Source organism: Peromyscus leucopus, chromosome X, assembly GCF_004664715.2.
Source record: "Peromyscus leucopus breed LL Stock chromosome X, UCI_PerLeu_2.1, whole genome shotgun sequence".
NCBI lineage: Eukaryota > Metazoa > Chordata > Mammalia > Rodentia > Cricetidae > Peromyscus > Peromyscus leucopus.
Genome location: NC_051083.1, coordinates 36,391,504 through 36,405,609, shown reverse-complemented (window position 1 = coordinate 36,405,609; position 14,106 = coordinate 36,391,504). Strand labels below are relative to the sequence as shown.

General features: G+C 40.7%; 1 protein-coding gene across 1 annotated transcript in view; it reads right to left on the bottom strand.

The window, feature by feature from the left end:
• Phex (phosphate regulating endopeptidase homolog X-linked) overlaps positions 1–13,184 on the bottom strand; it is a 192,072-nt gene extending 178,888 nt beyond the window's left edge. Inside the window, exons 1-3 of the mRNA XM_037199438.1 lie at positions 10,447–13,184; positions 9,151–9,276; positions 4,124–4,192 (exon numbers count right to left, since the gene is read on the bottom strand). Of these exons, the coding sequence (XP_037055333.1) occupies positions 4,124–4,192; positions 9,151–9,276; positions 10,447–10,471 (220 nt within the window). The 5' untranslated portion in view covers positions 10,472–13,184. The remainder of the gene's footprint in view (positions 1–4,123; positions 4,193–9,150; positions 9,277–10,446) is intronic.
• Positions 13,185–14,106: the final 922 nt, after the last annotated feature.

Genomic DNA, 14,106 nt, shown 5'->3' with positions numbered 1-14,106 from the left:
TCTATCAGGTCGATCCCGGTCCTCAGGGGAGACCTTGATCTGGAGGAGGTGGGAATGGGGGGTGGGCTGGGGGGAGGGGGAGGGGGAGGGGGGCGAGACGGGGAGAACAGGGGAATCTGTGGCTATTATGTGGAACTGAATGGTGTTGTAAAATAAAAAAAAAATTGCAAAAGAAATACAATATATATAGCCACAGGTAATCTAACAGTTCAGCAACGGCTAGATTGGTACCACTGAAGCAAACATATTAATATTCCTACAGAAAATAAGTGCATACTCTCATGAGTGGAATAAAAGTCTAAAATGGCTTCACATTAGTTACGTTTGCTCACAGAGCTAGTTTTGCCAAAGGAACTGAGATGGGGTTTGATGTTACAAATTGGGATTACATTGCTTTCAGAGACTGAAGGTTTTGATGCAAGGGTACTATTACAGTTTTTATTTTCTTTGATTTTCACAACTCACATGAAACTTCAAAAATCTAGTCCCATTTCACAGGTAATGAGACCGCAGCTCAAGATGATCATATATTTAACCCAGATCATGTATCTAGACTGTGTACATTTTAAACCCAAGCCAGCCTATCTACACTTACTCATTAGCATTAGCAAACCCATGCATCTATTGTTTTTCCATAGCCTTTCTACAGTTTTCATTGCCAAAGAGGAGTTAGTACAAGAGATCAAGGAGACAAGAAAAAAAGTGGAAAGTTGTAGAGAGGAGGCATCTCAGAAATGACTGCCACTTGCTCAGAAAAGGGACAGAAGTGGGTCAGACATTTTCCTCCACAGGCCTTTCACCACTAACTAGCACCTGTGCCCTTTCCCGCCCTAACACAAGCTCTTGCATAAAGCCAGGCTTGGCTTCAATTCTCTTGGCATGTGTATTCAACAGCTATTCCACAGATCCCAGAACATACTGAAGCTCATACTGTATTAAAGAGGGCTGAGGCCTTGGTGCTTCCACTAAAGAAACAAAAAAAAATTAGTATTTTCCTAACATCAGGAAGCCATTTACTAATGTGAAAATTAAAAACAGGACAGCAAGGCAAAACACACTAGATGGCAGAAGGTGACATCACAAAACATCACTCTGTCCATTTTACTCTGGTGTTATTATGATTTGTAATAAAATTCATGAAGTAAGTGGCCTTCCATCCCTAAAGTTGTCTAAACTAAAATTGAACACTTATGGCTTGAATGTTTTAATTTCTCACATCTGCAAGAACTCTCCCACAGCTAAAGTACCAAGTAACATGAAATGTGAAACCTGTCATCTGATTGTAGCACCTGGTCCCTCGCCTTACTCCATTAAATACTCTGTCCACTTGCTAAGACTCCAGGCCAACTGCTCAAGTTAGGAACAGGAAAGGGCATGGGAAATGCACAACATTCCAAAGGGGAAAACATCCCCTTTCCAGGGACAATGCTAAGAAGCTGAAAGGGCTGTCTAGTCACTAGACCCTCAAGTCAATCTAGTGTCATGAAAAAAGAAAGCCCTTGCACAGAGTTACTTGGCTTGGTGCAAAGGGAAGGAAGGAGGGGAGCCAGATATGGACTTTAAGCCTAGCTCTGCCCCTAACTCATGATGTGACCCTGAAAAAGTCTGCCTTGAGAAACCTACATTCTCTCATCTAAGGGCGTCAACTTCATAGAGTTCTTATCAGATTTTTAGGAAATGGCAAGTGTGAATCTTTTAGCACATTGCTTGGTTGTAAAAAAAATTACTGGTCACTCAAGAATGGGGCAAAAAATGGACTTACTATAACAATCCCAGAGTGCTGCTGCAGCCCTGTGACCAGACTCTCATTAACAAAGCTTCAGCTTTACTCACTCAATCCACTCCTCCCCGATAGGAGAGGAATGAATCTCAGAACAATCATGAGTCCTTGCAAGGCTATTTACATAGGCATCAAAATGCTTCCTTGATTTTGAGCCAACATGGTTTTTACTACCATGTCAATACTAATAAGCACAAATTGGTAGCGTAAGACAGAGGTTGACCTGTGTGTGTGTGTGTGTGTGTGTGTGTGTGTGAGAGAGAGAGAGAGAGAGAGAGAGAGAGAGAGAGAGAGAGAGAGAGAGAGAGAGAGAGAGAGAGAGAGAGACTCATTATGTAGCTCTGGCTCTCCTGGAATTAGCTATATAGATCAGGCTGGCCTTGAACTCAGTGAAGCACTTGTATCTACCTCCTGAGTCCTGAGTTAAAGGTGTGCACCACCACAACCAGCAGTTTATGAATTCTTTCACCTAAGTCTTTCCCATCTCAATTAATGTCACTGCTTAACATCTAAGCATCACCCTAAATCCCTGCCTTTTTCTACAATATATTTCAACCCCATCACTACCACAATGCCTTTAGCAAGCCTCCCAGCTCCTAGATCTGCGATCTCCATCTCATATTCAAGGCAACATCTTCTCTCACCTGGCCTGCTGGCTATAACCTCCTTTCTGAATTTTTCCCTGCATTTCTCCCCAAAGTCAACTTCTCTACAGAAAGACAGTTGTCCCTACTTTGAGATCATGCATCTCTATGCTGGCCTTGAACTCACTAGGTAACTAATCCTGGCCGGTTTCATCTCCCAAGTACTAGGACCATGGGCATGTACCACCACAGCTGGCTGCCATGAACTTAATTAAGTGTTCACATGTTTTCTCATAAAACTTTCAAGAAACTCTTGAGCATAGTATAGAAAAAGCCAAACCCATGGCATCTAGGTCATGTACAAAACCCTTCCCCCTGCACTGTGCCCTTCACCCAGAAGTCTCTACCATTCTTCAAGCCCATTCCTCTATGTGACCTTTTCCCCACAGGAAAGTCCTTGCCTCAGTCTTCACACCCCATTTCCCTTCTTTTAACTTCCCTTCTTTTAATTTAATTATTCAAGGTCCTTTTGAAGATCCTACACCCAGAACCTTCAATCTGGCCATCCTATCACGTATTAGCATATGAGTCTGTTTTGATATTTTAGTTTTCTGTTCATTTTTGTGCACTGTGTGCCTTCTATGGATTTTGATTTTGGTTTTCATTTGTTTTGTTGTTGTTTTGAGACAGGGTCGCATGTAACCTACGCTGGCCTCCAACTTACTAAGTAGCCATGGGTGGCCTTGAACTCTTGATCCTCCTGCCTCTACATTCAAAATACTGGGATTACAGCCATGTATCACCATGTTCAATTTATGTGTGCTGAGGATTGAACTCAGAGCTTCATGAATGATAGGCAACTACTCTACCAATTGAGCTACATCCCCAGACCCCTTTGTGTGTGTGTGTGTGTGTGTGTGTGTGTGTGTGTGTGTGTTTATGTGTTTTACTTTTTTTCTCCCTCTACCTATTTTATATATAAGCCTAACCATATATAAACCAAAACCTAACTCAGTCCCTGGCATGAGTAACTATTTGGTGAATTCACTCATTAATCTCTTCTCCTCCAGTCAAGAGGAAAAGCCCACATGTTTAATTGTCCTATGACTTCCTCTTTGGAAAATGCCCTAGGGTCCTGCCCCCTTGCAGAACTGGGGGTGGGAGTTGGAGACAGGGATTTGGCTTCTTCATAATCATAGGGATGCAAGCAGGATTTACTAGCTGTGTCACAACAAAGGCAACTTTAAGCATGAATCTTTGCCTTGGTGTCCTCACTGATACATGGTCTTGTCACCTCCTTGGAAGTTCAGCACGCATCACAGAACAGATATATCCAAGGGGATTCCAGCAGAAGCAGAGATTTGCACAGTGTCCCTGCTTAGAATCAAGGCCACGCCCACTAACCCAGAAGATACACAAAGTCTGCTTAAGACAAAGAGGAATCTGTCCAGGAGAGCCATAGGAGGCCCACGGTCTCTGTGTGATTTAAGAGAGGATGCCCTGCTTTGCAAGCCCTTTCCTGAGTTCCTTATCATGAGGGTTGAAATATCGTACAGCCCGGCTTTTGCAAAGAAAACAGGAAACCTAAGCTCCACTACTTCACACCAAACCTTAAAAGTAAACTCAAAATGTCTTCAAAATTGCATTTTGTATTTGGTCAACCTCAAGCAAACAGAATACTAAAAATACTACCTGTTTTTTCTTCCACTCCCCAAGGTACCAAAATTATAACTTCACACAAGGTGGAAAACAGACTTACCGGCTTCTATGCACTCTGGCTTCAGGCAGTACTCCTGTTTAGCTTGGAAGCTTAGGAGACCTTGACTCACTGGAAAAACAGACCAAAATAAATGACTGACTTGTAGCAGACCACCATCGAGTAAAATGCATTTGGGTGTATATGCAAGACATTTGCTATCAGTTCATGCTTCTCAGTATTGATTGACACGGTAGTCAAAAATCAAGTTGGCTCAAAACCAAGGAAGCACTTTGATGAATTTTTAAATAGCTTTGTTAGGACTCATGGTTGTTCTAAAATTCATTCCTATCATATGAGGGAGGTGTGGGTTGAGTGGGTAAAACTGGAGCTGTGTTGAGGATTCTGGTCACCAGGACCACAGCAGCACCTGGAAGCTTGCTAGAGTGCACATTCTTACTCCAAATCCACTGGTTCAGAAATTCTGAGGATGAAGCATAACCATCATGTGTGCTTTTGATTTGGTTGGCAGAGATTGAACCCAGAGCCTCTCACAAACTGAGCAGGCTCTGTTATGGATACACACACACATACACACATACACATACACACACACACACACACACACACACACACACACACACACACACACACAAATTCCTGTACAATTGAAAGTTTTCACCAATGTTTAATTTTCCCAACTGGCAATAACCTATGAGGAATTTCCAGTCCTTTGACATGACAATGTCTTCTACAAAGTTCATGCTTAAGAGCCATGCAATGATGTCACCAAATAAAAGCATGTTTTTAATCTCATAGTGTTTTCAGTAAGTTAAGATTTTGTGTTGGGCTACATTCATAGCTGTCTTTGGCTGCATACAGGACACAGGCACAGGTTGGACATGAGTGTTTTTGCAAAAGCACAGAAGAATGTGCTGTTTTTGAACTCCAGGTAGGATCTGGACATTAGCAAATGTGAGCCTAAAATCTAAAACCTTTTGGAATAATGTGTTTTCCTCCATAGCTGGAGAAGTTTTGAGGGAGGCATTCATTATTACTGTGCTCTGTGAGTAAAAACAAGGAATCTTTGAAGATATGGCCATGAAGAAATGGACCATGGAGGCTGAGAAGCGCAATCAAGAAGTCTAAGAGTGCTTATGTCTCTGCTTGAGATGCAGCCCTGCAGATCACCTGCCTGTGTGGCATGTCTTATTCTTTATGAAGCCACATCCTAAGAGGAGCCTGCTTTGTCTTTGTTCTTTTCTCTGCTCCCATCCTCCAAACAGCCTTTTATCTGTGTTACATTATATATTCAAGAAACCTGCCTACAGAATCACTCAGGCCTATTTTCAAAAGAAGTTTTATAACCTAAAAGGAGTGTTTTGATTTTTTCTTTTTGCAAGAAAAAAATAGGTAAAAATATATAAACACATAAAGATCAGTCTGGGACATTCCAATGTACCTTGATGGTGGAACCATGGGGAGTTCTTCTTTCTACTCAATTTTTACGTATTTACCAAATGTTCTTTAATGAGCAGGTGGTATTTTTACACTGGTAATATAAACTTTACTTTTTTTTTCGAGACAGGGTTTCTCCATGTAGTTTTGGTGCCTGTCCTGGAGCTCGTTTTGTAGGCCAGGCTGGCCTCGAACTCATAGAGATCCACCTGGCTCTGCCTCCCAAGTGCTGGAATTTAAAGGTGTGTGCCACTGCTGCCTGGTCCTGGATAATACCTTCTTCATGGTAGCTTTATTTTTAAATATTATGAAATGGCTAAAAGGTTATTCTTTCTCAAAACTTTGGAGGAAGAGGTGGAAAAATTGGAGATTCAAGGACAACCTTTGCTACTTTGCAAAACTGCCAAGCCAGCCTGAGCTACATGAGAAGCTGTCTCAAAGCCATCCAAACTAGCCTTATTTCTTTCATTAAAAAGAAATAATTATTGACACAGACATGTAAGAAATTCAAAGTAATATCAGGTCTTTTTACCTGACAGTGTATATAAGGAAGGTTTTCAATAATTAGTTGGGACACAGACAGAGACCCTATGCCTCAAAAGAGAACATTATATCCACATGGATTAAAGTCCTGAAAACAGACAAGGATCAGCAAGCCCAAATAAAGAAAATGAATGAAACAGAAATGAATGAAATAGAAATTATTTTACTATAAAACAATGAAACATTAATTTTTATTGGTTAGAAGCTTGGAAAAAAAAAGTCAAGCAGCATTTTAGCTTCTTAGTTTATAACCCCCCCCCCCCCAAGATGCAATGCAGACATCCACAGATCAAGAGTGTAAGAGTGAGGCCAGTAACATGGCTCAGTGATAGAATACTTACAATACATGCGCAATGTCCTGATTTCCACCCCCAACACCGAAAAACAAAACAGAAAGCATGAGAAAGACCACACAGCTGAGGTCATCATCACCCAAGTACCAACTGGAGCCCACAAACCAGACTGAGGCCACTTCCTGCTGCTATTTCTGTGAAAGACCTTCATATCGTTGATAGATGGGGGGAATCCGGTGAAGGATCATATTTTATGATATATGAAAAGTACATGAAATTCAAGCTTCAGTATCCAGAAAGCATATCTTCCTGGCTCCCACTTGTGCACAATTTGTCTGTGGATGCTTTAGTGATACAATGAAACATAGTCCTGCAACAAGGAATGTATGGCAGTGGAGCCAAAACTCTTTACTATCATCTGGTCTTGACAGGAAAAGCTTGCAGACCACTGCATCTGAGAAACAGATTGCAGGGAGGAAGGGGAAGGGAAGAAGAAAAGAACACTTGAAAGACATTGTTTGTGGGTCTATTGCTATACTCGATATTTTAAAGCCCCCGAGGTTCTCTGAAACCACCTCAGACCACTGGCAACCATTCTTCTGCAGACGACAAAGCCAAAGGAGTGGTAAGGTAGGATGCTAGAAATTGCAGACATATGACTGAACTAGGACAGGCAGAGCACGAATGCTGCGAAGTCAACAAGGAAGCACCTTCACAGGAAGATCCTAACTAGAAGGTTGTCACGAAGAACATTGTTTTGCAGGCATTTAGCAAGCAAGATGCAGATTACGGGTGCCTGGGGGCAAATTGTGAAGAAAGTTGGGTGGGAGCATTGTACTGAAATAGTTAACAAAAATATAAAGGTTCCTAGGTGGGCATGGTGGTACAGGTTTATAATCCCAGCACTTGGGAGGTAGAGGCAGGAATATCACAGGAAGTTGTGATATTCATAAAGTAAGTTCCAGACCAGACAGGGATACATAGTGAGAATCTGCTCATACATACATACATACATACGTACATGTATATGTGTGTGTGTGTGTGTGTGTGTGTGTGTGTGTGTGTGTTCCTGAATGTGGACCCTCAGATAGATGCCCTCTGAAACAATGTTTCCCAAACTTGCACATGCAAATGAATCCTCTGGTGTCATGTGAAAATACCGACTATGAGTCAGTAGATCTGGGGATAGAGCTCAAGCTCTCAGGTGATGCTGATGCTGCCGGTTAGAAGACCATACTGAATAGCAAAAGTAGAATGAAACCACACCCTTAGCTGGTCCTATTTATTATCAATCATCATTAGACATTCTCCAAAACATTCAAAGTGAGGGCCAGGTTACTAGACATAGTAGGAAATTATCTTTCCTAACCAGGCCTCCTCCATAATAGTAGTGCTTGATTTAGTAAAGTTTACTTTACCTAAAATCTTTAGTGCTTGTGTCAAAAAAAATCATTTTCTCAAAAGAAACAAGGATTTTCTATAACTAACCATCTTCTAGAATACTATGGTCTCCAAGTGTAATGATCCTAAGAGTAGAATTGAAAAAAGTTGCAAAACGCTATTAACATCACTGAAAGCGGCACACATTTTGACTTACACGATGACCACTTGGATTTGTAAGTCTGGGAGTATGTGTAAACCTAGCCCCTTAATCACTTCCCATGTCCTGTGTAATTCCTTGGCATGTCCATAAAATTTCTCCTCCGGTTTTAAATTTCAGGAAGTTGATCGTCTAAAGCCAACTTTGGAGAAACCTCACAACAGTTTTTAAGAGCCACAAATTCAGTCACAAGAGGAGGAGGTCTAGCTTCACCAGAAAGCAATATGCTGATCTAATTTCCTAAATCTTCAGCCATAGAAAACATGGAAAGGTGGTTTGCTCGTTTTAGCAGGGTTCTCAACCACACAAGCCTAACTCTTTTGAAAGTTAATTACTGGTTTTCTCTTGCCAAAATAAACATGGCCTCATGCATCCTGCATATGCCAAGGAATGTTTCCAGGCTTGCCGCATTTCAAAGTACACCTAGAATCTCTTAAGTATAGGGCTTGTTTCTAGGTGACCTTCAAGCCAGTGAAATACTACGAGTTATATAAGAAAAAATTTACAAAGGAAAATAGTCAGGGGTTTAGAAAGCTTATACTTTTGAGCATACCCTGTCCCTTTCTAACAGATTTCATCCTTTTCCCCCTAGGAATATGCTTTGTCTACACATTCTGAGTACATCATTCTCACAAGAGTTATTAAAGTAATTGAATCACAATGCCTTTCAAATCTTAAGAGGAAAACCTCTGCTTTCCTTCACATTCATTTTTAAATCTATTAGAAAGGTGGAGTTAATCATTTTGCATCTATCAAAATCACTGGATTTAGAAATCCATTTAAGGACTGATTTATCTTTTGTAAATTGAACTTCGTAAGTTGTTCAAACAAACATGGACAAAAGTCAAACAAAAATTCCAGTACGGTTGTTCTCTCACAAAACAAATGCAAGTACCTAACTATGAATTCATAAACACTCAATTTGTGAAATATAAGACATGATTTTCGCCCCTTGGTGCAATCGAATCCACCAGCCATTCCAAACCACTTTCTCATGCACTTTGCCTCCTGGACTATATATTTGGTACTAAAGGAAAGCCTCCTTTTTCATTGACATATCTGACTGAAACTAACGGTGCATCTCTATTTCTTAACATAAGCAAACAGCCTGCATTATGACAAGGGTTTCTAGAATAAAGAATTAGAAAGTTTCTCCATAGATGCCTAGTTCCCCTGGCCTCTGGAGTTCCACTTACCTAGAAAGAGCGCCGTGCCCAACACCAGGGTGCAACCAATGAACAGGGCCAGTGCAATTCGAATGCCTCGGTTGGTCCCCTTTCCAGTCTCCATGGTGTTCCCTGTTTCTGCTTCCATCGGAAGGGCTGCAGGGAAGACTCAGAAAGAAAATCACTTTTCGTGGTTTGGTAGCTGGTCTCAAGAGTTTGTCAGGCGTTGACATCCAAGACTCTCCTGCTCGTCTGCTAATAGACAGCTTTAAAAATTCCTGTCAGGAAACTTCCCCCTCGACACCCTTTCTCAAATAATCTTTCACAAATGAAATAAAAGAAACTCAAAATATTGGTTGCCTTGGCTCTCCCTTGACTAGACAAAACAAACAGCAGTTGCTTTATCTTGGTGCTCTCTCTCAGCAAAGTCCCTCTCAAGCGATTGTTTGGCAGGCTTTTTGCTCAAGCGTTCCGAGTATACATGTTTTACTAGGTTGCTGCACAGATGTTTTAGCTATTTAAATGTATAGTCACTTGGGGAGGGAAAAATTGTCTTTATCAAAACTGAATTCTCCACCTCCCCCTAAGCAAGATAAGTTAGGTGTCGAGGACAGTCTGCATCCAACTCAAGATCTCAATTAGTCACGTAATTCTGCCACGACAGTCATTCTCCTCGTCTGAACTGTCGTCCTCAAAAGTTACTCTTTCAGTGTGCTAGTCCCCTTTTAAAGCCTTCTAAGAGTTCCTAGGATATCCTGGAGCATTTTATTTTAGGAACTTTGTGTACGATAGCATGTGCCAAAAATCAGTCAAAGTCCACTGCAGTGCAAAGTAGCAATTAAGACAACCTACAGAGGCTCTTGGTTTGGACTAGAGCTTTTTATTTATTTTTTTTAAGGAAGAGAAAGAGTACTTTTTGTGGTGCTAAGAATTGTTCAAAAGACAGTTAAGTATATGAATTAAGCTGATTAGCAGCCACAAAAGATAAAGTAAAAGATTTTTTTTCCTCCTGTGTGTTTTGACGAGCACAGCACCCATACATTTTGCTCTCTAGTTCCTCCCAGACAGCCACTGGTTAGTTAGTATGGTTTTGTGTTTCCATAGTGTTTATTTCAGCAGCTTCCCCAAAATGAATTCAAGACTTATTTGGTTCCACTAGAAAGATTGATTAATCACAGTCTTTGATCATGATCAAATTCAAATTATGAAAAGCTGCTTTCTTCACAGGGAAGGGCAATGGACATTTCAATACCACTTAAATGATTTGGATTTATTACTTAATGATACAGATATCACTAATTTGCAACACAGTGAATTACTACTCACCTGTTCCTGTCCAGCCAAAGGTCATAAGATGGTGGAAGTGTAGGAGGAAGACTCAGGAACATCTGTAAACCAGAAAAATACAGTTTATTCACATAACTTTGGCAGTGACACAGAATTCAGCAGATGTCAATGAAGGAGGTACAACATGACTGTATGTTCATGCACCTATCTAGCTAGGCTAGGTCAGGTCTTAATCCCACAGCTTGGGATTCACCCAGGTCTAAAAATGTATTCCATAACACATCGTAACCTTACTTTCTGCTTGTTTCATGGCACCCCAAACTCAGGCAGGATTTGAGCAAGCTAACATCATAATGCTGGAGCCCTCCTGTACTCATTGGCTGTTGACATTACTTCATTGCTGATGGATTTTCCCCAAGAATGTTCTTGGTTCCATAATACATCTGAGGAATGTGAGCTTTGTGAGATCAAGGACAGTGTCTGTGGTTTCCAGTGTTATAGCCCCAGCAACAACAGTTCCTGGCCTAATAGTGAAAGAGAAGAGAAAAGCAAGGAAAATGACTCACTGCTAGTTAAAAAGCAGCTTCAGGAACCAGTCCCATCACTTCCTCATAAGGGGGCAGGGCTTCTAAAAACTCCAGTGATAATGGTACTTAAGGTGGGCTGAGCCCTTTTTGTTTTAATCTCACAGCAAACAAATGCACATGACAGCAAATTCATTTGTAACTCTAAGATGAAAGCACAGCCTCAGGTGGCACAGGACAAGACATGGAAAGATGGTGACATGGGATCACTGTGAGACACTTCTTATTAGCAGCTGACGATGCTCCCTGTACACAGGGGAGAGAAAACAGTCACCCAAGGGTGACGAGAGATCTACTTGCATCTTTCTTTCTCCCCACAATCTCCTTGAACCTCAAGGGTCCTGACTGATTTGGAATGATGACTGTGGGTTGCCAGTTGGAGTAGCCTTGACCTGCCTTAGACTGGTGAATCCCCAGAAGTGAGAAAAATTTGGGAGTTGCCCCGAAGTTCCATGCATACATCATTTGCAGAACGGACTTCATTCTTGAACAAATCAACATCTAAGTAATTAAAAAAAAGTAAGCCAAAAAACTAAACACACTTTCAGTGATAGTAATAGAAAACTTGATGCTTTCCATTCCAAACTGAGACATGTGTAGAAAAGAATGCATTAATTCATGAAAATAAGTCTATGGAAGTAAAAACACAACTCTCAAGACGTTAAAAATAGTTTACTGAATATAATGTAATGTAATGAAGGCTCCTTTTACTCACCAAAGAAATTAAAGTAACATTTGAGAGTGGGTGGAATTGATAGAGGATATTGTGTGGGTGAATCATTCCTTATAAGGTACATTCTTCATTATGTGTTATTTTCCATATTAATTTGTCAGCCGTTTGGGAAATAGTGATTATCTTGCTCTGAAAATAGAGGGCACTTAAAAACAAATTAGGACAAAAAAACACCTTAGGCCAAAATAAATAAGTTCAAGGTACAGATGAATAATGAGTACTCACAAAAGGCCAAAGAAGAGGGCTGGAAAAGGAAATACATATGAGCCTAATCTGGTCTATCCCCTGTTTTTAAAAATAAAGTTTTGCTGGAACACTTATGACAGCATTCATGCTACAAGGTCAAAGTTTTATAGTTCTGTGACAGACATTTTTGTCTGTGAGGTTTAGAATGTTTTACTCTCTGGCCCATTGCAGACGAAAATTGTTACCACTTCAAATAACATACAAGACACACCCTGACCTGCAACTCAAAATTGTTCCAATCTATGCTCTTGGAAGAGAAACTGCTGTGTCCAAAAAAAATTGACAAATGGATCTTTACCTGAAACTACAACATTGAGACTATAGAATATTATCCTGTGTGTTTGGAAATGAAAATTCATTATTCCCAGGGAAAGGAATTGTCCAAAAAGGTTACTCCTTCAGAGCTGTGAAAATGAGTTAACTGGCAAGCCCACTCTACTGGGTAAATTCATTGATAGTGTGATATACACCCACTTAATTATTTCAAATAAAAACATTCCAAGCCAGGTTGGGCCTTAAATGCGATCAATTAGTGAATCAAAAGAAGTTTCCTGAGACTTTCTCAGGTGCCTGGCCATGTGCAAAGATTTGTGAAAGAAAACCAAAAAGTCAAACTAGAAATTCAAGAATGGTCAACTGGACTTAGGCATGGAAACACTTGAAACTTTTGGCAACTTCACTACAAAACCTCCCTAGAGCACACAGGCCTAGTGAGAATGGCAGTATCCAAAGAAGCAGAAATCTGAGCAAGATTTTTCAAAAAAGACTTCCAAAAGCAGGACCCATAAGAACTAGGAGCTTGACAGCATAAAGCAGTGGTCTTCAACGTTCCTAATGCTGAAACCCTTTACTATAGTTCCTCATGTTGTGCTGACTCTCAACCATAACATCATTTTCACTTCATAACTGTAATTTTGTTACTGTTAGGAATTTAAGTATTTTTGAAGATAGAAGTTTGTCAAAGGGGCTGCAACATACAGGTTGAGAACCACTGGCATAAAGGAAGGTTTATAGATGAGCTAAGGCGTTTCTCGAGGTGGGTACTTGAACATTTCCCACTTGCCCTAAATAGAATGCACACATGAGATTGTCTTAGCCAAGCAGTTGGCAGCAGCCTATAATTCCGGTACTCAAGAAGTAGAAGCAAAAACATCAGGCATTTAAGGTCATCCTTGGCTACATAATGAGTTTGAGGCCAGCCTGGGTGGGCTAGATGAGACTGAATAAATAAATAAATAAATAAATAAATAAATAAATAAATAAATAAATAAATAAATAGAATTTCTCCTGAGATGACTGAATCCAGGGAGCTGAGCCCAGTGGCCAAACTGGCTGGGTTTATGGTTCATGTCTCTTTGTGCTAAACAGGAGTGCATCTATCTGATGATGGTTTATATGTTCAGGCGTCTTCAGTTTCAAGCTGTAAAATCTCCCATGGGCCATTAATTTCAGGGAGAAACAAGGAAATGATTCAAATCCAGAACAATACTTTCATCCAGCCACTAGAAAGAGGAGGGTGTAGGGGAGAAAGAGAGAAGCTGGACAGGAGAGCTAATTAGTGAAAGTGGCATCTAGGGGCTTTGCTAAGACCTGGTTGTTTGTTGGCTAGAAGCTTCAGAGTAGCCGGGTTCAAATTCCAGGCCTCCCACTAATGAAATACATTACTTACTTTATGCTGCTCTCTTGGAACATCTTTCCTAGGTAGATATTCTTATCTTCTTCTTACAGATAAGGAAATGGAAGTGTAGAACTATTAAGTGATTTGCTGAAGGTCACAGGACCACATTTGTCTGGAGGCCAACACGGTTTCAAATTCCCAGTTCTTGCTCTCTTCCCTATTGCCTGATAAGTCTGCTTATCAGGTAATTAGCAAAGGTAGGCCCAGCATGTCAAAATGACACTTGAGCCGAGGAGAAGGGATAAACTATGCTCCCTTTCATTCTCTTGTTTACAAGACTAATTATCAGACTTTAGTCCCTTACCAGGGACAGCAGCCATCATTTAATGTGCAGGGGGAAAGGTTTTCAGCTGGAGAACACACAGAGCAGTTCAGGAAATGGCTCCTGCTGTGTTGCTGTTACTAATTGAACATTAGGAAGGATAGATAAATCTGAACAGCTATTTATCCATGTGATG